Source organism: Sturnus vulgaris, chromosome 9 (assembly GCF_052056855.1).
Source record: "Sturnus vulgaris isolate bStuVul1 chromosome 9, bStuVul1.hap1, whole genome shotgun sequence".
Classification (NCBI taxonomy): Eukaryota; Metazoa; Chordata; class Aves; order Passeriformes; family Sturnidae; genus Sturnus; species Sturnus vulgaris.
In genome coordinates this window covers 16,923,265-16,949,798 of record NC_142251.1, presented here as the reverse complement: position 1 = coordinate 16,949,798, position 26,534 = coordinate 16,923,265, and the positions used below count along the sequence as shown (strand labels likewise).

The 26,534-nt window shown below is 41.3% G+C and overlaps 1 protein-coding gene across 1 annotated transcript; it reads right to left on the bottom strand.

Annotated features, from left to right (window-relative positions):
- Positions 1-7,504: 7,504 nt before the first annotated feature.
- On the bottom strand, positions 7,505-24,191 carry EPHX4 (epoxide hydrolase 4). Its single transcript, XM_014884269.2, has 7 exons — positions 23,669-24,191; positions 20,767-20,852; positions 17,261-17,418; positions 15,092-15,220; positions 12,975-13,078; positions 11,889-12,037; positions 7,505-8,428 (listed from the first exon to the last, which is right to left on the bottom strand). The coding sequence occupies exons 1-7, from the start codon at positions 23,909-23,911 to the stop codon at positions 8,194-8,196; spliced, it is 1,104 nt and encodes a 367-aa protein (XP_014739755.1). The 5' UTR covers positions 23,912-24,191; the 3' UTR covers positions 7,505-8,193.
- Between the last annotated feature and the right edge of the window lie 2,343 nt (positions 24,192-26,534).

Here is a 26,534-nt window from a genome sequence, read left to right as displayed (position 1 = left end):
GGGCAGAAGACAACAATTCTATCAAGTTATAAATCTCTTTTTTTAAGTCAGATATAGGTGTAACATGACAAGGTGATCCCCAGAGCCTTCTCTTCTCCAGGCTGAACAACTCCAATTCCCTCACTCTGTTTTCATAGGAGAGGTGCTCCAGCCCTCTGACCAGCTTTGTTGCCCCTCTCTTGACTCATTCCAGTATGTATTCTGTATGCTGGGGGCCCCAGAGCTGGATGAGCGCTCCAGGTGGAGTCTGATGAGAGCAGAGCAGAGGGGCAGAGTCACCTCCATCCTGCTGGCCACGCTGCTTCGGGTGCAGCCCAGGCTAGGGTTGGCTGGCTGGCCTGTGAGTGCACATTGCTGGCTCATGCTGAGCATCTTCTCAACCAACCACAAGTCTCTGTGTGACCATCCAGACAATTCCTTATCCACTGAATGGTCCCTCTGTCAAATCCAAGCCTCTCAAACTGAGAGGCAAGAATGTCACAACCAGATTAACACCAAAGTATCTTCTGCATATGTGTGAAATACCATATTTTATGGTTTTACTTGAACCGTTACCACAATTAAATATCAAAATGAAACCCAAATCTATTTACTTTTATTAATAAAAATAAAACCAATACAGGAAGCCTCTGAACCACTGCATGCCCAGAATTTTAATGCACCCATTAGTTAGGTCTAGCAAACCCAACTGCAGCAAATACTCTCGTGTGCTGCATTTAATCTTGGTAGATTTGCAAAAATATTTCAGCAATGCACCTAAAGCAGCACATCTTTATTGTCTAAGTTAGGCATTTCATATGCACAACTTCAACCTACCCTAACCACTTAAGATTCTTCCATTTCCCTTTAGATTTGCTAAAGAAAAAGTCTGCTTGATTTCTGCAGTCAAGATGATTGTTTTAACTGAATGGATTTCTTGAGTTAAGTGTTTCAGTGAATTTCTTCTCATGAGATGCAACATCACCTCCTTTACTGCCTCACACAGGTGCTGATTAAATTTTCTAATTTCTTGTGAAAAGTATGCATTTCAGAACAATCTGACCCTTAAACAGTAATGGGCCCAGTGAAAGGTTTCTAACTGTTTCTCACAGTTCACATTTTTTTCTTGCTTCGGGCATAAATCCATTGCATTAAGATATTATGTTTCCAAATACACCCCTACTGAATATATTGTACGTTGACAGTTCAGCTTCTCAACTGCCTCTGAGAAACTGAGATTAGATATAAACATGGATCAAAACCAATCCAGTCAGAAAAAAGACAAACTTATTGTTTCTGTGTATGTGGGAAGGAGATAAGATTGACATTGTCTGGCATGTGTTTAAAGCCATTTTCATCAAAATAAACAAGTCATCGTGGTGAAGTCTCTTTCCCCAACAGGATAGAGCATAAAATTTAAGATACAAGCTTCATGTTGTACCATACTTATTTCCCCCCTTAACAAAGCCTAATTCTTCTCAGTAACTAACTTAGCTCATATTTATAACCATAAAAAACTAACTTGGCGCCGTAGTGACAAAGTGAGACCAGAGAGTATGGTTGCAAAAACAAACGTAGGAAAAAGTTAAAACACCTTAAGTATTCAAGATGATCTCTTAACTTGCTTCACAATAATTTGCTTTCAACTTTCTCACTTCTCACTGTTACACTAGAAATAACTTTTAACAGAGCACTTTAATTTTCATAATTCAGGATTTATTGTTTCATAAAGTTTAAGACAGTTGCACCACATCTCCCATACTGCCACATTTGTAGGGTAAGGTTTGTTAACTTTAGTTGTTTTGAGAGGGATTTTTTTCAGCTGTACTACTAATTCCTGTATGTCTTAATGCAAGGAAAAGAATAGTTGTTGTGCCAAAAAAATCCACCTGCAAGTGCCACAAAAAGCCCTTTCTGCAGCTGATTTGTTTTCAAATTCCATGAATCAGTCATTTAGAGAAGACACTTCTTCCATGGTAGGCTGCACCACATCAATAGAAACAAGTGATAAATGGATAAAAAAGAATGAAAGGGAAGGACCATATCAGAATAGTCTGTATAAACCCCAAAATTCCAAAAACATGTGAAGCAGGCTATTCTTCTGAAATAAAGTGGTCTGTAACCATAACACCCTAGGGGGAATACACAAGCATAGATATTAACGGTAGGATTGCTGAGGCACAAACATAAATGCATTCAGTATACATATACATAACTCAGGTTTGTTTCCTCCAAAACAGCTGTTATCCAATGGGGACTATGACAATTTAGCAATCAGGAAGAAGAAACTCATAGACAATTTATTTAAAGAAGTATTTCCCTTTTTCACTACTTTGCAATCCAGTGTTATCCAGTGGAACTTTAACTAGGAATTGTATTTAAAGAAAAAATATCCACAGGCATTCTATTTGGTGTAACTAGTTTATGAAAACCTCACATGAAAGAGAATATCATGCTGGAAATAGTGCTAAGCCATCACCTTCTGTAGTTCAGTATGCTGCTGTGTAATTCTAACAGGTACCCCACCTTATGGCTTGGGGTATTTCTCCCAGCACACAGGAAAGAATCTGATAGACATGAACAACACTGAGTTTGCAAGAGGTGTGGCTAGGTGGCAGATGAAACGGGAACAATGCTATAGGGCATCTGTTGTATTCATGGCAGTTACTACAGCTCAGGAAAGATATGCATACATAGATTCTACAGAAAGAAGTTACTGCCATCATGCTGCCTAGAGTTTACCTTCTAAAAGGTTTCTGCCTGCACTTCAGCGAGATGTAGCATCCTTGTCCTGCCTGATACAGAATTCTACAAGTGTAACAGGGTCAAAGGCTTGGCTGGTCTGCTTTGAATGCACTGCTGGTACTGCAAACTAACCCCTGTGGCAGTAAATGTCACAATGACAATCGTATTCCTTTTATTTGATTGTATTTATTGCTTTTTAACTGGCTCTCACTGTCATTAGGTCCTTTTCTGTCCTTCCTTCTATCAGACCCCTCTAATAGAAATATTAAGAGACAATATCTAGATTTTTATTGCTAAAGCAGTATTTTAGCAACTGCAAGAGAAAATAAAAAGCAGTTTGCCTCTCAGCAGGCAAGACAGTAATGATCTAATGATTTGTGACAGCCATCCTTCAGGGATTCTAAGTTTCTCTTCTTGAGGCACACTGCAGAACCCTGCCTAGGCAGTCATCTGCAGCCATCAATGTACTTGGAGTATTGACATTTTTCCAGTTGTGTCCTGAAGAATGACAGAAGGCTATTGGAGGATAGAGTCAATATTACATTAACTCCACCATGCAAAAATGTAGGATGTGAAGTTTCTTTCTGGTGCCCTCAGATAGTGCAAGTGGTACAGAGGGAAACAAAGCACTGCTTAGTTGCACATCTACTTCGTGCTGAGGCCATGCAGAAAAATCAACATGAAGTTTACTATGTCCCATCTCCTGCTCAAAAGAGGAGACAAGAGGAGCTGCACAGCCTCCAGCACACAAGTGACACGTGGCCCATCTCATGTCTCCTGATGAAGAGAGACAGAGGCCCAAAGGAAGTGTGCCTCACTGAGATGCAGGCCAGATATAGCTCGTGAGAAAATAAAGTTCCCAAATCCCCATGGAAAGATAATTTTTTACTCGGGAAAATAAAAGCAAAGCTGAATACAAACAGGAAAAGGAATGAGATTTTTTTATAGCTTTGATGAACTCTGCAATACTATTATTAGTATTCTACTTCTCCATATATACAAGAAACCAAAACTTCTGTAGAAGACAATAACTTTCTCTCAGGAGCTCAGCTGCAGCTACAGGTCTCTGTTACAATTCATCATGGCAGTTTACATGCTCCAAGAACTAAGCTGGCTTTCAGTAACACTAAAGCTCTAATTTAAGGCACTGTTTTGCACTTATGAAGATCTAGTTAATTTGCACCTTAACAATAAGAAACCGTTGAGATTCAACAGCCACTGACACTACTTGATCATCTGAATAATGGATTAGGCTCTTTTCAACTACTCCTTTCTTTGGTCCAAATGACTTTATTATTGTCAAACTTCAGTGCACTTTGTAAGCACAATCTCCACAGAATGTACTAGGTTAGAGGACTCAAAAGGTGAAGTATCAAACAGCACCAAAGACTAAAAGTTAAGAAAAAGCAATTATCTTGCAAAGCGCACTTCATATACAGCTTAGAACCTACGAGGAGGTTAATTTCAAAATTCTAAACTCACTGTGAAAAGACACAAGGTTTACAGTTAGTTGAGCAGAGTTTAAAGGGGTACCAATACCATGCTTTTTGGAGAACATGCAGGACTCCAGACATCAATCCTTGCCTTATAGCAAACCCAGAGAAAACTGAAAGCAAGCGACATATTAAGTGCTCACCATTAGGAATACGAACCCCTGCTATAACAGTATATAAATAATTATTCAGAATAATTATTTCAAAATTAATTTGATTTTTTTTAAAAATTGCATTATCATGCTTCTCCATGAAATTCTTCTGTACCACCACTTACATGAATATGAATTAATGATACCACAGTAATAATGGAATCAGGAAAGATACAAGTCAAAACCCATGCTGTTTTGTTTCGTACTTGTTTTGCTAATGCTTCTACCACGCTGTGGCAGTAACCCAACAAATGCCTGGTAATCAACCTGCTCCACTACAAGGGCTATGTTTCAGGTATCACTCGGAGTTCAGAAAGTTTTCTTTAACAATTAGGTTGTGTTTCAAGCACTAAGTTTTAAAAATGCAACACTAACCTGTTGCAGTTAACCACTTTGCTCCTGGTGCATTCCTGTTAAGTGCCGATCAGCTCTAACACCAACTCTTTTTTAGGGAAAGTGGGTGGCACCACCACAGCTGTGTTAGAGAAAAGCAGTTCTTTGAAAAAAGAATTAGAGGAACTTACAAGGAGGATTGCAAGGGCTGGTGGCTGCACCAGCCAACACCCCTCATGTAACTCACCTAAGGTTTGGAGCAAGACATGAGAGATGTTGCATATGTGGCAATGGGAAAATAGCTGGCAGTGCAAAAAACATGCTGGCCCTTGCACTAGTCCCTGGGGAGTAGCCAGCCCACACAGCTCCCTCTGGGATCCCAGTTCACATCAAAGCTATGCTGTGTTGGGCCTAGCCCATGGTTCACTAGGACTTGAGAGATGAGTTTCGAAATTCATGCATTTTCATCCAACTTGCTGAAGTTCTCCTAGATTCCTATATCTGTAACTTTTTAAAATATGAGCTGAGAGTGGGTTTTATTTGCTGTTTTCATCGGCGAATCTTGCTAAAAAGCGTTTTAGTAGGCACAGACAATCTCAAAGTATTTTTGCTGATTTTTCCTCTTTTTCTAGTACATGTCCTTTACATCCCATAAAAAAGCACATTAAGGTGGAGACTACAGTCATGTGCTGTCAACAGAAGAACAAAGACAGAGGAAAAAGTTACAGAAAAGTGCTCTGCAAACTCTGCAGGAAGGCTGTGGTGGCAATGCTTTGAATGGGAAAAGCTTTAAAACAGGTGGTAGCACCGGGAAGAAAGAGGCAGGACAGAAGAGAGGTGGTGCCGAGACCAGCCCATCAATCCAGCCGCGGCCGGGCACTCACCGCAGGAATTCCCGTAACTCCGCGCGTTCCACGCCGTCCAGCTGCAGCTGCCCCCCCGCCAGATGTTCGCAGACCAGCGGCGCCCGCGCCAGCAGCACCGCCCGGTGCGCCCGCACCTCCTCATCGCCGACTCGGAAAGTCACATCGGAGCGGGTCCCCTCGGCCAGCAGCCTGCGGGACAGCACCGTTACCGCGTGTCCCCGCCCCGCCTGGCGCAGCCCCCGGCTCGGCCGCCGCCCCGCGCCCACCTGTCCAGGTCCTGCCGGAGCTGCTCGGCCAGCGCCTCCTTCAGCCGCTGCCGCTCCGCCGCCGCCGGGCCGGGGCCCTTCGGCGCCGCGCCGCCGCCGCAGCGCGCCATGTGCCGGCCGCCACGGCGACAGACACCGGGGCGGGACTGCCAGTCGGTGCCTTAGCGGCGGGCCGCCACAATCACGGAGAGCACCGGGACGGCGCTCGGAGCACGGGCAGTAACCGGCCCCGGAGCGCCGCGGGACCCGCGCTGTGCGGGACGCGGCGCCTTCCCCGCGCCGCTCGGGGGGGGGGGGGGCCAGCAGAGGCCTCCGCCAATGAGGGCCGGCGGCGCTGGCCTGGCCACGCCCCCGGCGGGGAACCAGAGGAGAGGGTGGGGCCTCCCGTGAAGGCGGGGCTTCAGCGGGCCGAGCGCGCGTGCCGCCGGGAGTGCGCCCCCTGCTGGCCTCCGCTCCGCCGCAGACCGTGTGGGTCCGGCCGCGGGCCGTTCCGTCACACGGGGGCCGTTCCCTCACACAGAGTCGTTCCTGCACACGGGGGCCGTTCGCACCGCAGGCTGTTCCCTCACACGGGGGCCGTTCCCTCACACCAGGGCCATTCCCTCACACGAGGCCGTTCCCGCCGCGCCCCTGAGCGCAGTGCCCTCGTGCGCAGGGCCCGGCGTTCCGCGCCGTCCCTGCCGTGTGCACCTGCCGCAGGGCCGCAGGGCAGGAAGCGGGGCGGGCTGCAGCTTCCAGCCTGCCTGGGCTCTGCAGGAAAATCCGTACTCACCAGCACTGGCTGTTTTGCCAGAGCGAAACTGCTGCACAGGTGATCGAAGTCCCTCTGTGCCACCTCCTGAGACAAGGGAGAGCCTTTCCAGCCTCATGGTGTGAGAGGCACATAACCATTTAAGTTGGTAAGTGCTCAAAGTATTCGGGGAAAAATGCTTGAAAGGCAGGTACCAGTAGTGGATGGAAAGAAGCAAGTTCAACACCATTGTCATGGTCCTGAGGAGACTCTCCTGGGATTTGCAGAAGGGGACGAGAGCAGGTCTGCAGCCACGAGCTAACGCTGGGCAGGCAGCACCGCTTGGTCCTTCCTTGTGAGGGTTACACTGAGCAGAGACTGCACCGAGTACCCGAGTGGGACAGTGGCTCGAAAGAGATGACACACATGGCAGTGTGGGGATGAGTCGGGACTCCCCAGTATCCCTGAGCTCTATTCTACTCTGGTGTGCACAGTTGTTTCAGGCTCACCTGGCCCTGATGCCTCCCCCAGTTCACCTTTGATTCCAGGGCACTGTACTTGCTCTGCAGGTGGAGAGGGAAGCATTTGAAACCTGATAGGCAGGTGACATCTATCCTGTGATCTCGTGTTCTTGCGTCTCTTCCCCTTGTAGTTAGCATACAGTTTTCTTCTCCCCTGCCATCACATGCAAGTTAATTCTACCCCTTTGTGTCCATAATCACTGTGTCTCTTCCTCCTACAAACACAGGAACTTGGCAGCAGTTCTTGGAGACAAGAACAGTAGTTGTTGACATGGGAAGGATAATGCCAACAATGAGGCATTATTTTCAAGAAATTACAACAATCATAGCATGAGTGTCCAGGCTGAATATCGGACCAGCTATTCAAACCCAGTTCTTAGCTTCAGCAAATCTCTCCATAGGAAGTCACATAAAGGGAGTCGTGTAAGTTGCATTTTATTAGACAGAGGTGGATTTGATACATGTTATATCTTAATTTTCCATTGTTCTTGTTCAGACATGTGGAGTGTACAGGTTTCCCATTTTTTAGTCAAGAAAGAAAAACACATTGCGCAAAGCAGCTGCATTCAACAATACAACAAGATACAGATCATTATTCACTTGAAGACTAGAAACGTACCCAGAAAATTTTCAATCGTTCAGTATGCTAAAATATAGATAAAAAGAGTTAATTACTGTTTAATGGTAAAATACATTAAAAAAATTCAGGCAAATCTAGAATGAAAACTTGTGACTTTCTTCAGTATGGCACCACTCTATTGTTTCATTATAAATTTGTAAAAGGCACCACACATTAAAACTGTAAAGCAAGGGAGAAAACAAAACCAAGCAACTTTCCATGATTTTCTTTCTGTACAAATACATATGTATTTTAAGGCAGGTGTTTTTATGTGCAAAATACAAGTATACAGGTAAAACCAATGTTGGTATCATATATTCTCATACTCCTTTTAGCTGTACGATTAGTGTCCAAATGTACAGTACAATGAAAACACTTTTCTCTAACAGAGCTCAAAATAGAAGGCAGGCTGGAAATATGGCCCTGATAACAATTAGGTTTTAAATCCAAAGAGCTTTTATTTAGACCCCTTAAAACATGTACAAACAGTCATTCTCTTTTTCTTTTTGTCTCTTCCTTAAGAAAGGTCCATATCAACTTGTTCACTATGTCAGGTTGATCCTGCTGGAGCCAATGACTGGCTTCTGACAAAATAGTTAATCTGAAATGATTTTTAACATAAATCCTTGTAATTTCTGCCATCTCAACTTCCATAAATGCATCTCTTTCTCCCCATAATAGCAGAGTTGGCATGATGACTTCATGGTGCTGCAGAGGTAGGCAGCTTTAAAAATAAAACACACTTAGTTAGGTCTTATTTTAATAAAAAATTACAAAGACATGTTTCATTCAACACAGCTTTTGAAATCAATGCAGTGAATCTCATTGTAAACTTTCTGGGTTCCATGATGTCTTCTACAATACCAAAAAAACCATTGTGACTCCAAGTTCTACGAAAATTACCTACTTAAACTTTCAGTAAAATTACAATTTTTTTTTCTTAATACAGTTACTTAAAATTGAGTATTTTATAAATATTACCTCATATTAGAGACATTATGAAAGATGCAGGTAGCTAGAATGAAAGACTTATCAGCATTAACCCATCAGAATTTATTCCAGCACATTTCAAAGATGCTAAAAAATTTATCTAAGCTTGAATTGCCTACTTTTGGCCACATACAGTGACAGACTAGCTGTGACAATTCAAAACAGATTCCATCTGGTCAGCTACAAATCTTTATTATATTAATGCAAAACCAGGATTATTTTAAACCAGTTATGTATAAAAAAAGATTTCCTAAATAAACTTTAATGACATATGTAAGTACTACTTTTAAACTTAGGAGTTAATTAAGAGACATGCTCTGTAAAAAGAGCAAGATAAAGATGACATGCCTTAGTCTAGAATAAGACAAAGGAATCGAGACTTTGAAGACATTCTTCCTCTCTACTTAAATGTGAAGTCAAGAAATGTTAATAAAAGATCACTTTAGATAATAATTTAGTTTTGATTGATGATTACAAAAATTCTTAAAATTGCCTTTTTTACCAGTGCATTTAAATCTCATTTTGCAAACAACCTGATCTCACCCACTGAACCACAGCTAATTTACAGTACCAATTTTAAAAATTGATAATATGATGATCTGATTCAGTGCATTGAGACTAATCTCTTTACCTTTAAATCCAGTATCCTGGATCTCTTCACTATTAACATGTGTGTTTTTTCACTACTGTAGAGTTTACTGTTTTGTGCCTTGCAAGGTTTGTAGCCTCACTTAGGTAAACTCTCTCAGGCTTTTTTTTACAGGCTTTTTTGGTCACTTTTCATTGCCTATGAACTACACTATATTTCTGTTCAGTCTGGAATATGGGAAATTATATCATGCCTCAAGTTCCTAGAAATCACCTTTAATAACAATTAACGTACAGATTTCTCATTTAGAAAGGGAAGTTCCATTCATGAAATATCAAAATCTTTGAAAAACGGACTCAGACTTTCATACAGCATTGTTACACAGTTTCTCTGTAAACAGTGAAGTACTTCTTAATGGTTACAAGAGAACTAATCCTATTTTCTAAACAAAAGGCATATCAGAAGAAATTCAAGTTCCAGCTTCTTACCTTATCTCTCTTAACCAAGCATGATAAAAAAACTTTATGGATTTATTCTGAAAGTGTTTGTATTTAATGTATAGTGAAAGGAATGACCAGAGTGCTATTTATAAAAAGATGTGCCCGTGATGGATGGAAGTAGGTTATTTTAATCACCTCTTTAGAAATAACATTCCAGAAAAATTAGGCTCTGAAGAATGAAACTCCAAGTGGATAGCAATGAGTTGGAACCCTTTAACACATAGGTCACCAGTATGAGCCCACTGGGAGTTATGGTGAATACAAGTCATTAGCATCCAAGTGCTGCTTAATGACTTAGATGAGAGAAAGGGAAAATTCCAATCCAATTTTTATATTTAACGATTCCCATCCCATAAGGCATGACCATCAGAACTGGTGACAAGAACTGAATGCCTGATCTTTTCGTTCCAGCCCAAAGCCTGCTGCATTGTGGCTGATAGCACCTAAATAAGATTCTCTGAATTCAGTGCAGGTGTACTTCCATTAGAATAATAGAGCAAACAATGCACAAACATACACTCAAAACACACGAAGGAATTAACAGCTGTGAAGATACTTTCTGACTTATAACTGATACTGCACTTTCTTTCTGAGTCTGAAAAGGCCTGAAACAATAGTTTAAACATTCACAACTCTTCCATTTGTCTGTGACTCGCAGAGCAATTCAGCCATCCCAGGCACGTCACTGCTGCTGTCAGAGGAGCATCTGGTTAATTGCACAGGCAGTGAAGCGAGGTGCTGTGGCCATGGAACGAGCAGGGCTCGGGGCGCTCACGCCTCCGAGCTCCTCATTAGCCCTGCCCGGGGCTCCTGCACAGCAGCTGCAGGGCCGGGGAGCTGCTGGGCAGCCAGGCAGCCCCGTGGCCTTGGACATCCCAGCTGATGTCATTGGCTGCTCTCTGCACAGCTTTAAATCAGTGTATTGTTACCATCTCATTTATTCCCCATTGTCAGCCTTGCTTGGGGGTAGCTTTCTGCTTTCTCGTTCCAGTTCTGTCTCAGCCTGTACAAAACAGCACCTAGCTCAGGTCCCTGGTCTCCTCACAGTGAAATCCCTGCCCATTGCTCTCCTGACAGTGACAGCGTAGATGGCACAGAAAGGGCAATAAAGGGCAGTAAATTTGGACTGTGGAAAATGAAAAGTTAATCTACTTCAAACATTTACTGCCTGAGTTCAGGGAAAGAAGGGAATTGTAATTTTAAAGGATATTGGGAAGCTGGTATTTTGCAAGAGAAGCATGCAGGACTTTTATCACTGCTGAAGACTGGAGACAGTAAAGGAAAAACAAGTTCAGTGCCACACTTCTTGATACAATCCTTCAAGTTAGTGCTATAAGTAGAATATATGCAGAATTAAGACCTTCTGCCCATGTTTTTGGTAGATAAAAAAAGGGGGTGTCAGTCTCTAAGGCCAAGCCAACTCCTTTCAGGAAAGTTAAAACCATTAGAAAGCTGTTTGAGAAAATAAATATTAATCTTGCAAAAATATTTCCTATTATGATGCTATTTCTGTTTTACTCTATGAAGTGAGTCTGCTAAGACCAACAAAGGAACAAAAAAACCCCAAGCCCAAACCAAGTTAGGTTAGTTTTAGGCTTAGTTATTAAAAAAACCCTCTCCCACCTTTCTGAAAAACAGAAATAGCCTAAACACAGTAACATTGTGCCAGATATGATTTTGTAAAGTTACAAGTGGGAGTAACATACTTAGATGCCATATAATCTAGTAGTATTATATAATAATAAGCTCTTGATAGATATTATCATAATATGAATTGTAATACAATTAATTAATTGATGGTAATTTTTAAAGTATTATTTAGAAGTGGATTTTTGGGATTGCCATGGGGGCTATGAATGAGGAAGGGTCTTTGCTTTATTAGATTTTGAAACAAGGATTTTCCTTACGTGCACTCTGCTTGTTTTGCTGTTTTATGTGGACACCTCACAGAACACACCGGGCCTCTCACTGCTGTACTGGCCCTGTGCCCACCTGGTGAGGCTTCAGGAACTCACCTGGGGCTTTTCCCCTGGTTCAGCAGCAGTAACACTTCTGGGCTCCAGGGGACACTCCAGAATATTTTCCTTTGGGAATATTATACTGACCTGAAAATAGTTCTGTAATGGTTAATGGGTCCTGTTAATGCTCCGGGTTGTGAAAAGACATAGAGATAAGCTTCAATATCCTCTGCAGTTAATCTGCAGCCTTTCCTTCCAATTCCAGTGGCCTGGCTGGTAAATAAACTTTTCAGAACCTACAAAAGCAAGAAGAAAGAGGTATTAAGACAGCTAGAAAATGTGATTTCTGTCCTTCAACAGGACACATCTTTCTAAAATCTGTTTATGCATATTTATAAATCTGTTTATGTTCAAAGTACAATGAATGGTTCAAATGAGATTTTAGAGAGCTATGAATGTGTAAAGCACAAGGTAATCATCTCTAGTATAACTTATTCCAGAATAATCAACTACAGAGAAATATCAGTATTACCAAGTTACTTCATCCTGACTTGCTACCTGTGACAGGCAAGGCAAGTGCAGGCACATCGTATTTTTGGGATGGACCCCAGCAGGTGACAGGGCAGCAGGAAGGACAATTCCTGACCTCCCTGCTGGCTGTGTCCTGTGTGTGCAGCACTGGGAGCTCTGCACGGGGCTGTTGGTGTGTAGGAGGGTGTATCCTGCAGCTGCATCATCCTTTTCTATCTGCTCCTACTTGTATTTAAGGATACACAAAGTGCTGGTCTTGGCTTCTCAGGCAGAATTCATCACCTGGCTCAATGCAGTGCCCAGACTCGCACACCGCCTGCCTTGTAGCAGGCTCTGAGAGATAAGAGGATGTCTCACTGCACACACGAACTTATTTAAGTCAGCAGGAACTCCCCAGGCACCAACTGTGTCCCACTGGTATGGGCACAAATAAAACCAGCTGACTCTCTAGGTGGAGTAATGCACTTTAGTGCTGGAGGTTAAAAGTACATCCCTCAGCACCTCCCAGAAATGCAGAAGTAAGAGTTCATCTCAGAGACTCTATGTACTTGTATGCTACTTTATATAAATCTTAGGAAGAAAAATCAGAAAGCTCCCTATTTTTTCCAGTAATTATAACTACATCAGAAGGGATCAATGTAGGTGGCAATTCTTCCATTACTCACAGTTACATATATAAACAAGAGCATTCATTTTGCTCACCTTGAAATCATTTAGTGTAAACATGAATTCAGGAAACCATGGCATTTGGAAAAAGAAGTAGTAACCAGATTTAATCAATTGTGATGGATGTCGTAGAATGTATTCTGAAACAAAAATGTCCATGAATTAAAAATGAAAACTGATGGCTCAAACAAAATTATTATTAATATTACTATTTTTAAACTTAAAGGAATGTTTTAAAAATATTTCATTAAAGTATGCTGTGTGACAAAAGATGATTGTTGTTTCAGGAGTAAATATATGATGTGGCCATTAGAAGATACTTCTTCTATAAATGTTAGTAGAAACAGCCAGCAAAACAAAAGTTTGCCAAAGATTAGGTGAGGACAGCAACACTGGAGAGGTTAATTGCATGGTAGGTTTTTACTTAGAGATCGATTTGTGTAGCTAGTCCAAAGTATTTTTTCCCCAGATATGGAATAAAAGGCATAAATAGTTATTTCTCTCATCAGTGGTGTGATGAGAAATCTGTAGATGGTGATCCGCTGACACTCTAAAGACTGCATCACATTTTTCTAATAGTGTCTTCTTGGCAATTACAAGAACTGTAATCAAGTTTACATAGAGGCACTTCTAAAAGATTTTTACAGCCATTTTTAAAGACATAGGAGCATATATAACAAAAGATAATTATATATATATATGTAAAACAAACTTGCATTGACTGTTTTTTTTTTTAATTGTAAATCTGTGCCTCCAGTGAGTTTCAAGAGCCAACTCTGACATTCAAATACCTAACTTGGTCAAAGCAAGCACAGAATGTGTGCAGGTACTAGGAAGTCTAGAACTTTTCCTTTACAGGTGCAAATTCAGGAATGTAAAAACTGCATTCCCAATTCCCAACACAGGACATATCTCTGAAATACTAATTCCAACAGTGAATAAAAATAGGTTGTAAGCCAACATAAATGGAAGTGTTAGCTATCTTCTGATATTGTCCATTATAATTTTCCTGATGGACCACTGCCAGCACTGATCACTTTACTTTTCTGTACTGTTTATAAACGGTGTATTTTGTTTTAATCCACAGTAGAATAACTTTGATGTAGGGAGAATTTGTCAATCTACAGAACAGATTTTGTAGTTCAACAAATATGCAAACAAATACTATAATAAAATGCAATTGTCTCCTCTACAGCCTCGCTCCTGCTCTCATTGAAAACACTGCAAAAATCTCCTGCTTGCTCATGTGGTGAACGGACCTCTCCATGGGTAAGTGTGGATTAGCCACCTGGAAAAATGTTCTTTAGTATCTTAGAAAGGTGCCCAAGAACACTGTGAGAACAACAAATGTGGATGGTGTGGCTGATCCCACAGTGTAAGGTCAGATTTACGTTCAATTGAAATGAAAATTAAAGCTGCACTGAATATTCTTAGCTATTTATGGGAAATGGGGTGACTTTCTAAATGGAGATAGGGTAAGGCCAGCAATTGAAAAAATTAAAATTAGTGAGATAGTACTTTCCTTTTCTTTACTGAATGTTCATATAATTCCTATGAAAAGTTTTGTAATTCTTAGTAGTAGACAAATTCAACTCTATCACACAACAAATAGTGAAACAAGTCCTGTTTCAGCGAAGTACTGGTATGTTCCTGAGCATCTAGTAAGTAGCCTGGAAAGACTTCTTCCAATGAATGTTGTACCAGATCATAAATTGTCATTTGTCACCTAAATCAGGATGTAATTCTAATGTTTGATTCACATTCATACAAAGGCATGCTTATGCAGATTTAATAATGCAGTGTGGCCTTTACCAAAGTGTAATATAATATACATCTCTCTTTGGGAGCTTTTTCCTTATAAAGTGGAACAAAACAAATTCATGTTTATTAAAATTATTTCTTAACTTGGGGATCCTCAAGGATTAAAAAAAATCTGTAATTTTTGTTGCAAGCATTTCCACTTCCTACAATAAATTTATTTCCAGGAGTCAAATAAGTACTTGATATCTTAATGTTAAAATACAGTCCAGACTGTGAGAGCCATAGAGTACTGGCAGCTCATCTATTGAGGCAGGCTGTTGGTTCTCAAAGCAAATACAGTCATGACCAAAATGCAGATACTTTGGACTAACAAAGACTACTGTAAAACTTACCTGTAAATACAGAAGGATGAGGGAAATTAACCACAATCAGCTTAGTCACCATTTCAGGGTAACATATGGCCACTAACCAAGCGATCATTCCTCCCCAGTCGTGGCCAATCAACACACACTTGTTGTATCCTACCATATAAACACAGAGCCATGCTTTTATTTCAAAGGAATTAGTATCCACAGAAAGTATCTCATACAATAAAATCATTATTGGGCTAAATAGGTGGTTCAGCACATTTATTAATGTAACTTTAATACTGCACTGCTTCCATACCAACGGTCAGAAAAATAGGGCATTGTTATAGTTTAAAAATATACAAATACTTCAAAATATTTAATTGGACTTCATTAAACTTTAACTATACTACCTCCATGTCACCCTAAAGTCCCTCAGTATGCAGATGGGCACCCTGTTCACATCTTGGCCAAAGCAGGGTCAGACAGACAGTTCAGTCTGCAGTCATTATAACACACGTGTATTTGCCATATTCAGGGAGTTTCAGATGTGAAACTGTGGACAAGAAGGCTGAGCGATCTCCTGAGCACCTCCAGAACAAAATTAATCCTAATGAATTTTTCTGAATATGAGAGGTTATCTAAGCACTCAATGCATTATGCAAAAAGAGGGCATTATACTCAATAGCCATATATACAGCATGTGTAAACACTCCTGTTTATATACTTAGAAGGCCCGCAGCTTTTCTCCATAAGCTGTTTTGTTGGTAATTTTTTAAGTTCTGGACATTCACATACTTATTCTTTCATCAATAAAAATTGTGTTTTAGCAGCAGTAGAAGGGGAATGGGCAGGATAGGGACCAAGTGTTTTGAAAGCTTAACCACTCCTTTAACCACTGCTGGAAAACAACATACTATAGTGTCAGATACTATGACCCTCCTCACTGAGGACTGGAATGCTGAGCACACAGACTACAAATGAAACATATAAAAGCTAAAATGTTTAGAATTCTGACATACATTTGGACACAGTTGTCAAAGAACCTTATAAATCCTCTTGGATAGAAATCTTTTGCAGCACTTTTGATATAATCAAGTCCTCCAAAAGAATTTAACTTGGGATTAGGATAAACAAAGATAACAAGGCTCTGAAGTGCTTTTTTTTTTAAAAAAAAATCCCTCTGAAATTGAATTATGCTGAGAGCACTTCTCAAGCATAACCATGGCATTACCATGGAGATTAACACAACCAGCAAAGGCTGGAAAATGTCAACACTGTGAGGACTGTCTGCCCAATCTTTTGCCAATATTCAAACATCACAAGCAAAGCAAATCCTAAATTCAAATCTCAGAACTTGAATCACTGCTTTATTATTTCTTCGTATGTAATGCAGTAAGTTGTTTTATTATTGCCAGAGTATCCAGGGAATTAAAATGATTCAGAGAATGACAATCTAATCCTTTGTGTTGCTCATGATGTGGAAGGGAAATACCTTCATCAGGGGTTACAATTTATGACCCAAGCAGGGACGCTTCAAACTGAACTGGAGGGATGAATTTTGCACTTCAGCTCTAGACCTTTACCCTGTATATTTGCCACAGAGAGCAGCGTGTCCCTTGTTCTCCCTTCTGCTCTCACTGTTGTGTAAGGCACAGTGATTCAGCTCTTGAGAACTGACTGTTGTGCAGGAGTAGTATTTTCTGAGGGCTTTCTGTGTTTTTTTGTTGTTTTTTTTTAATACAACAGATGTACTCTCATCATCTCTGTAAAGCCCACAATATTTATTAGGTCTTGTTTGTGCAAGAAGAATGTCATCTGATATAAATTCCTTGGTCTGCAAGTGCTTTAAGACTCTAACTCAGAATATTATCCATTAAGTGCAAGTGTTTAGGAGGAAAGACTTCTTAGGGGAAAAGACCATAGGTTTGTATTGCTGGATTACAGCATATAGGAATTTTTTTTCAAAAATCCTGATGGAAAAATCATCTTTACATATTGCTTACACTGATATACACATTGTAATTAGAAAACAATGCCTTTTCATTTATAATTGCCCAAACATATTTGTATCCTTACATTTATATCTATACACCTCTGTAATATGTATATATTTAAAAAAAAACAAAAACAGTGCTGGATATTGATGTGGGTTTTTTTCCTAGAAAATCAAGTCATTTATGAGTCAAGTAGGTTTTTCTTCTACTAACGCACCTAGAGATTCCAAAATATCCTTTATGTCTGCTATCAGGCAATCTAACTTGTAATTTTCTTTGTGAGGAGGAGCATCTGTTTCTCCATAACCTCTCAAATCCAGGGCCACCACTCGATATTCACTTTTAAATTCCCGCAATTGATGGCGCCAAGAATACCTAACAAAGGGGAAAAAAAGTTGGAGTTACAAGGTCAAGCATTATGACACCAAAAATGCACTCAATGCTTTTGCACCCAAATATCTGAGGGTAAACTAGCATGGCTTTGTTAGCTATGATATTCTTTTTCCTTTCTGTGCTCTGCTGATGGTCCTTTGTGGCTGCAAGAGTTTTGTGCTCCCTTCTTGAATTCCCCAGTAACAAAGTGCAGCTGCCAGAATGGGGGCATGGCCAGAGCCAGGGTTTTTCAACAATTCCTGGAGTCTGGCACAATCCCTTTGCTGCAAAGAAAGCAGTCATAAACCAGAGCACAGGGAGGGCTATTCTGTTTTATCCTTGGAGCCATAGTAGCATCAAAAAAGTAAGGTCTGATGTCAGATAATTCATACACTAAATAAACCTAAGAAAGAAATCCAGTTAATAACAAATGGTCTTGATGAAGTTTATAGGATTTATCCTGTGTACACTTTCATCTGTGTCTCTGTACCAGAACTGTTGCAGAGCAAGCTCTCTCAATGTGTTGGTACTATACAAAGAATTTCATCCTTGTGTTTCCATGGAAAAGAGTGATAACATTACATACATCAAAAGGCATACAAAGGCAAGAATTCAGGCAAAGGCCAGGGTATTCCTCACTCTGTAACTGTGTGTAGTGACTAGATGTGTGTTATGAAGGAAAAATAAGAAGAAAATGGTGGGTCTTATTCTGCAAGAGCTACCTGCCCTTCAGCTGTTATTGAAATCAAATAAATTTCAGAATAGCCAGTAACAAGACAGACATGACCTTATTTTACACTGTAATAGAAAGATATATGAAAAACATGATCCTTCTCGACATACATAGCAATGATTGCATCCCTCTGTGCTAGGATCTAGCTTTTATTTCTGCTTGTTCCAACAGTTTCAGATAAAGGATATATAACGTTGGGATCATCGGTGGTTGTAGGTGTGATGGCCAGAATTCTACCTTCATCCAAACAGTGTCTGTATCAGACCATGGGCTCTTCCACTTTACCTTTGCCTCCAGCCTCTTAGGGACTTTGAACTTAAATAATGTTACAGCAACACTCAATGATAAGGATCTGAATTCATATAAACAAAATAGTCAGAACATTTTCATTTCAGTGCTATATAATGCTAAGACAAGGTTTAGCTGAGATCCCCAGGAATGAATTTTTTAAAGGTGTTATGTAATGACTTGGAAGCTGAATTTGCCATGGTAACTGTTGCAGCTATTCTATATACTTTAGTAAAAAGAAAGAACCAGGCCCATAAATAAATAAATCAACTATTTGTGTTTTCAGAAAATGTCTACAAGCTATTCTCATCCTCTGTTTTCACAACAGTCCATCAGTCTCCAAATGTCTGACCTATCACATGGGTAGGTTTTATATTCAAATAAACCCTTTCATCCCAAATTATATATAACTATTGGACAACTGCTTTGCAAGCAGAATTTGGCAATGTTTTGAATGCCTCCATGTTCGTAAGGTTGAAGCTATTTTGTGACTTTCTAATCACATTCTTTCTAAAATGCAAGTAGTATAAAATGTAGCAGATCACACACAACTTTTAAGTACTCAGCTGCCTCACCACATTATGTCCAATTCCAAGTATTTTATTACTGACCTTCCACAATGTATTGATTTTCAAGTTCTTATGCATTTAAAACACTCATTGGCTCTGGTGTGTTACATGCTTTAGTGATCTGTCACCTTCAGACATTCTCTATCATCACTCTTAGTGGTCAGTATTGTCTAGTTTTGTGCTATTTATAACCTTGAGACATTTGAAGGCAGAGGATTTATTAAAATTGAGAACTGTATTTGTGGATAATATCCTTTTTGTTTTCCTAGACAAACAATACAAATTTGATACTGCTTTACATCTCTCTTAAATTGTGGTCATTTTATCTTGTGCTCTCAGAACAATCACTATTCCTGAGTGGAAAAAGTATTGACTGAGTGAATGAACAACCTAACACAAATATTGGTAATATGACTGGTTAACAGACTATTAGCATGTAGTGTTCTTTTTAAAAACAGTGATAGAAACTATGCCTATTGGTGATCCCAGTGACCCACATAACAGGTTATTTATTCATCCCTTTTGACTGGTCAGGCAATACAATCTAGTAGCTGCCACTTACAGTATGACTCACTATTCTAAACTGTAAGAATTACTTTCTGCTTTTTAAAAATAATATACCTGATCTCTGTTGAATATGTATATAAAATGCTAATTTCTCCATTACTATTCTCTCATAGAGGAAATCAGCTGTAGTCTCATTGCCTGTGCTAGAATATGCTTTATGCAAAATATACATAATGTTTGAATAGAAGATTCACTGGCTCATCTAACTGTCCTTTCAAAGTTTACAGCTTTAATAATTTTAGATAGCAATTTATTACTATAATAATGTCCTTCTTTGAAAATTTTACTTAACATAAATGTGACTGTGTCCCATCACCCTCAAGGGCATTAGTACCTCTAGGGGAAATTGCTGAGGAAAGAGAATTGACCTCTCTTCTACTTGGGTCAGTTCAGCATAGTATGACCTGAGTACAGATTGAAAGATCACAGTTTCAGCAGTGGCCTCTAGCCCCACAGCTGAGTTTGGAAAGGAAAAGGATCATTTACCTCACTGAATTACTGGCATTAGTACTTCCCTTTTTCCCTTACTGTTTTTTCTGTGCAAGTTCTTTAAGCCATGCTTCACTCGTTAAACCTGACAATGACAGCCTGAGCAATTTGGTTAAATCATTGGACACATGACTGCTTTTCACTGTTACAAACAAATATTTAGGATTGGATTTGATTCATCATTCATCTTGTGATGAACTAATAATAGAACCTTTTTCCCTGAGTAGCATTCTGAAATTAGGCTGCACAATAGCCTATAGGACTCATAGTTCTTCCCCTCCTGGTAAAAATTAATGTATAGTATTTTTAATAAATGGAGCAATCCAGATTGCACTTAACATACAATGGATCCTTATTTTAACACTCTCTGCTATAATTCGTAAGTTTAGCCATATAGTACAACTACTATCCGAACAGGAAATTTGTTTAAAATTAGCAGTTTCTTCACAAAGTTTGCAGGAAAGGATACATACCTGAGGAAAAATAGATTGACAGTACAAAAAACATGGTTGGTTTGTGTTAGTCTGAAGGAATTTTTTTGCAGATGCTGCAGTTAAAAAAATGTTTCAATGGTTTGTTGCCTACTGAAACTTCATGTCATTAGTATTCATAAATACATATAAGGGATCACACTGGGGATATTTAAGCAGAGATGTTCATCCTTGTTCATCTCTTTTATAATAGAAAATGGTGAAGGGAGTTTACCAGAATTCTGGAAAGCCATGAAGCAGCAACATGAGTGGTTTGCCTCTTTCTCCAGCAGCCACATAGTGGAATCGTAACCCTGAATCCTAAAATAAGAGAAAAAGAAGTGTGTTTATTGCTACATAGAACTGCTGTTTTGGGATTTGAGAATGATGATGAATTCAGACCATATTCTAAGAAATAATATATTCCTCCTAAAAAATACCGAATTATCAGTTTTGAAGCTGAAGCCTTCTGTACTTCTGAGATCAGGTATCTGCTACACCCTGGCAATGCTGAGTATCCCACACCCTGCACACCCACCACAGCCTCTTCCAGAAGGACCATCTCCAGTACCTGCCAGGCTGTGTGCCTGTGTGCCAGCCCAGCCCTGAGCACACAAACGCTTCTGACAGAGCCCTGCCTGGCACAGCAACTGGGAAATGCAGGTTCTTGTCACAGCAACACATTGCTTTCACACAAGACACCAGTCATGTGCTTTACTTTAAAACCCAGTATACTTTAAATGCACTTCCAATCTTTCAGTTAGCTGGTAAGATTATGCAACTATTTAAAATCATCACATTGCATTCTGGCATGATAAAGGACCACGTGGATTCTTAACAACCAAAAGCAACCAAAATTAAGTAACTAGAAAGCAAGACATTTTTGCTAGTTTCTATCATTCTAGGTTTCAGACTCACTTCAAAAAATAAGGTTTAATGTTATAATCTTCTTTCTGCCTTATCAATAGTCAGTTTCTGATGCAACTTTAAAGAAAGTAGGTCTTAAAAGAATTACAAGCAGGCAACTTACTTATTGAGGAAGCTGAACACTGAAATGCTATTGAAGTGAATGGATGTACACAAGCTTACACTGAAGGTCAAATCCAGTAAAATTTAAATAAACTGTGATTGTGACCTAGAGATTTTACTGAATTCTGACACAGAGGTGGATACAGAAGTTGGGAGTCAGCTCACAACATACTGTTTAGAAGTCATGTGAAAGAAACTTCAGGAAGAAGGGTTGTACAGCTCCTGAACAAATGTCAAAGCCTGCTATTTCAAAAAAGAAAGAAAAACCCCATGTATTTGCTGCACATCAAGAGCTAATATCAGGGCAAGGATCACAAATGCATAGAAAAAAGGTTTTCTTGCCAAAGATTCTTCAAGTGCTCTGAGATATCTTGACACTCCTAAGTCACTAACGAGCTGCAAAACTATTAATTTATATTCTCATTCTTGAAAGGGCTCTGAAGAGGGAACTATTTGGATTTTTTATACTTGCTCTGGATATAATAGGGACTTCTCAGTTTTGCCCCTAATTACACTGATACTTCACCTCTGGGATGCCAATGAACTTAAAGTCCCTAGAGGTAAAAGTAAATTCTTAGTAAATTTTGAGGCCCCTACATCACCTGTATCATTCTCCAGATCACTCTGCCTTTGATCCTTTAATATTGTAAAAAAGTAGAAGTTTCTCAGTCTCCTTCTACAGTTTCTCATTTGGTGAGTAATGGGTAAGCTCCATGCTCCTCCTCCATGATGCTTCTTGCAGTCAGCATCCTCTTGGGATTTACCCTCTATGTTTTTATTTTAATCTATTTGTTGCTTTTAAGGAACTCCCGTTTACTCCTGAAAATTCCATCCCCATTTGTACAGCAGCAGTTTAAATATCACATGGCCCAAACTAAGCCCACCCTTGACTTATTCAGTTGCTGCCGTTCCCTTTTTTCCACCCCCCAGAACAGACATAGGATGTTGCCACCTTTTCCAACATTGACTGTTTTATTGAAATCTGAATGGATTTGTAGGATATATGTGTAGGAAAATAATCCATTAGCATGCTGTTATCCAACAGAAAGAGTTTCTTATTTCCTGAAATGAGTGATCAACTCATTGTCAATATGACAATGCTGTCATATTGACAGCATTTCGATTTGCCCCCAAGTGCTCTTCTATTACTGTCATACCCTTCTCACTTTCCCAGCAGCCTGTTCATTTACTGCTCTGTGCTACAGGAAAAAAAGAACATGTCATATGAGTGAAAAAGCCCACACATGCCTCCTAATGATGTTAGCAAAAGAAAACAAGCAAATCATGACAAACGGAGGCTCGCTAATTTGTATTAGTACTGCCTGGCACAAAACCATCTGCACAGAACCCTGGGAACAGAGATCTTTGTGCTTATTTTTATAAAAAATAGCACTCGACAAAACTTGCTGTGCATTCTTAGCTCACCTGTAACTGCAAAAGAAACCTAGCTAATACAACTTCATTTAGAGCATTCAGTAATGGAGCAAATCGCAGGTGGAGACCTGAGACAAGTACAGAAATTGACTGGTGGCTTAAACTGTACAGAAATTGACTGGTGGCTTAAACTGTACAACCTGAGGGACAACAATTAGCTTCTTGCTCTTTTTTCCTTGTGACAGTGATGCACGAAACGGTGCAACTGTAAATAAGCACAAAGTAAATAGCAGAGAGAGCAGAGGCGATGCAGGGAGAGGTGGATTGCGGGAGATCCGGGGCCGACAAACCCCTCACCGTCCACTCAGGGCTCCGCAGCCGGGCTGGGCACCGCGTCCTCCCGGCCTGAGACCCCGAAGCCGGGCCGGGCACGGCAGCGCTTCCCGGGGCAGCGCGGGCAGGCGCTGGGTGCGCGCAGCTGTGCGAGCTCGCACGGCAAGACAGGCGGGCAGGGGTGCCATGCACAGCGCACCCCGCACACAGCAGGGCAGGCAGGCAGGGGTGCCATGCACAGCGCACCCCGCACACAGCAGGGCAGGCAGGCAGGGGTGCCGTGCACAGCACAGCACAGCGCACCTCGCAGAGCACGGCAGGCAGGCAGGGGTGCCATGCACAGAGCGGGGGTGGGTGCCTGCGCGCCCAGTGGGGCCCGCTCCCCCCGCCCGCAACCTCACCTTGATGCGGACGTAGCAGTGGGTGCCCAGGGAGGGGTCGTTGAGGCAGGCGGGGGGATTCTCCCGCACCACCCAGCGGAAGGTCTCGCCCGGCCGCCGGCCGATGCTCCAGAGCAGCCGCAGCCCGGCGATGCAGGCGCACACCCCGCAGTAGCTGTAAACCAGCGCCCAGAAGAGCAGCGCCCGGGCTGCCACCATCACCCGGCGGGCGGGCGGAGGGCACGCAGCGCCGGGTCTCGCCATCGGGCCCCGCCGCCGCCGTCCCCGCCGGCCGGGAGGGGCTCGGAGCGCCGCCGCCGCCGCCAGGAGCCGCCCGAGCGAAGGCACCGGGAGCGGCGGCGCGCCCGCCCCGCGGCCCTCGCCCTACGCCGCTGCCGGGCACAGCGCCGGGCACAGCGCCGGCCGCCCGCGCGTCCCGGGCTCGCCGGGCCCGGGCGGTGCCTCGAGGGCGGCGGCGCTGCGGCCGGGGTCTGGCCCGCCCGCGCACGGCTCGGCCGAGGAGGGCTCTGCTCCCCTGATATTTGGCGGTGGAAGAGGGAGAAGCCGTCCCTGGGGCGGCGGGGCGCGGTTGTGTCACCTGCGCGCTCCGGCAGAGCCGCCAGACACATCGGAACGCGTCCGGAATGTCATTGGGAGCAGCGGGCCGGCCCCGCAGCCGTGCCTGCCCCAGGCCCCGGCACTGCACACTCCGAACCCGCCCTTGAGTGCCCGTGCCTTCTTGCCGTACCAGGGGTGGAGAACTACAGGCGTGGGGCTATGTGCTCACACCGTAGTGTTTTTCAAGACTGCCTTCTTTCACTGCCGCTTCACTATTACCCATTTAAAGGTGATTCTGTAAACGTATTTGGAATTTTAGTTATTATATGCTATTATTAGTGAATATTTCTTAAAAAGATAAATTGCCCAAATGTAACTTAGGCTGTATTGATATCTTAACTCTTGAGGGCTGATCGAGGCTGAACAACCCCCATGCCTGCCCATTAGTAAATCACTACAAGCACACATCAAGGAGTCACTGTCTCATACAAGGCCACAGATGCCGGGGTAAGAAGAAAGTCTTCATTCTGTCTCCTATTAACCTACTGATATGTAGGATAAAGGGTAATTTAAAAGTAGAATGGCTCACAAACCAAAACTGTAAGTACAAGTGTAACTATATGAAGCAATTGATTTTACAAGTTGTAAAAGTGCATTATAAGAAATTACAGTTTACTAGCCCTAGAAGATAACAAAATGTGGACATGGTATTTGCTGACTACAAGAAAAGTATAATTGAGCTTGCATGTCAAATCCTCATTTAACTCACTGCATGGCCTGCTCACCTTTACTCCAAGATCCTTTGCTTCTCAGACTAGAGGATACAGGCAGGTTCAAGACTTTTAGAGGCCACGTGAGAGTCACAGCTCATGTGTAGGCCTACATGCAGATTCTTGCCATTTGAAGAGAGCAGGGTTACCAAATTTTATGAATTTAATGAAAACCAAAATTTCTTCTTGGTCCAGATAAGTCTGTAGGATTAGAACTTAACTTCCAGTAAATATTTTTGCTCTGTCCAGCAGTGCAAGTAGAAGCTGCACCAAAGACACTATCCATCTGTTAACTCTAAGATGCATAATTCAATGAGCTAGTTTAAAAAAAAAATTGGATAAGCATGTATGCAGACAGAATATATATTATTTTTCACTATGCACAGAACACAGCTTGTAGATGACTTTTGTCTGTAACGTACCAAATGCTTTCTCCTACTTGTTCTAAATTCAGATTTACAAATATAGACACTGATGTTGAATCCTAGGCCCATTGAAGGCAGTGACAGAATTAATGCTGGTTTCAACCACAAGGTCAAAATTTTTCCTTTTTTAGAAAAATCAAATCAAATTAACTAAAGCAGCAGAAAGAAATGTTATAAAGAATGGCTTGTTACTGCATTTTTATGACTTCAGAAGTTTAAACAAGTTACAACCCTAACATGAATTTATTTTCCATTACTAAAGATAACATTTCAAGTAGCTGTAAAAAGCTGCCAAGCTTCCTGTTTATCAATAACACAAATGAAATACCATCAACCTACATCAGCTGCCAATGCTGAATAACACTTCATGATCCCTGCTCCTTGTGTGAACACAAGTCTTACAAACTTAAGGTCAGGAGCTTTGTCAGTCTGCTGGGGAAAAAGGTGCAGGGCTGTTTAAGGCTCCTTCCTTCTCTTGGGCAAGAAGAGAAGGAACAGATGCAGATGATTCAGTTCAGACACCGACCTCTGCAGACTCCAGTAGGATTACATGAATCATGCCTATTGAGGCTGAGCTTTCCCTTTGTGCTCAGATTACTCACACGCCAACCCTACGATTAGCATACAGCTAATTTCTTATGCATCAGAATTTGTGCTAATGACCTTTCTTGTAGGGAAGAAGCCTTTGCAACTTCTCAATATCAGTCTAAGCAGCAGCAGAATTTTCCCTGACGTGCACCTCAGTAAACCAGTGACCCAGTTAGATAAATTAGGAAGTTTGGCAGGAGCAAAACAACCAGTGCTGTTGTTTATATCATGGTTTATATTATTATCAAATTTCTTAATAAACCAGTAAGCAGAATTAATTACTGGAAAACATCCCCTAAGAAAAATTGGAGAACACGTTTGAAATCCTGAAATGGACCACAAGCTTTCACTTGCCTTCAAAGAAAGGTTGATGAAAGATTTAGGTACAGCAATCACAGAATTCCCATAGTCATCTAGAATACAAGGAGGAAAAAAGATGGAAGCATGATGTGCCTTATTATACAATGTGCCTTATTATACAAAGGTATTTGGCCAAGCTATGCAGTAATTCTTGTACAAAGAAAGAAGCAATTTTTTCACAAGAAT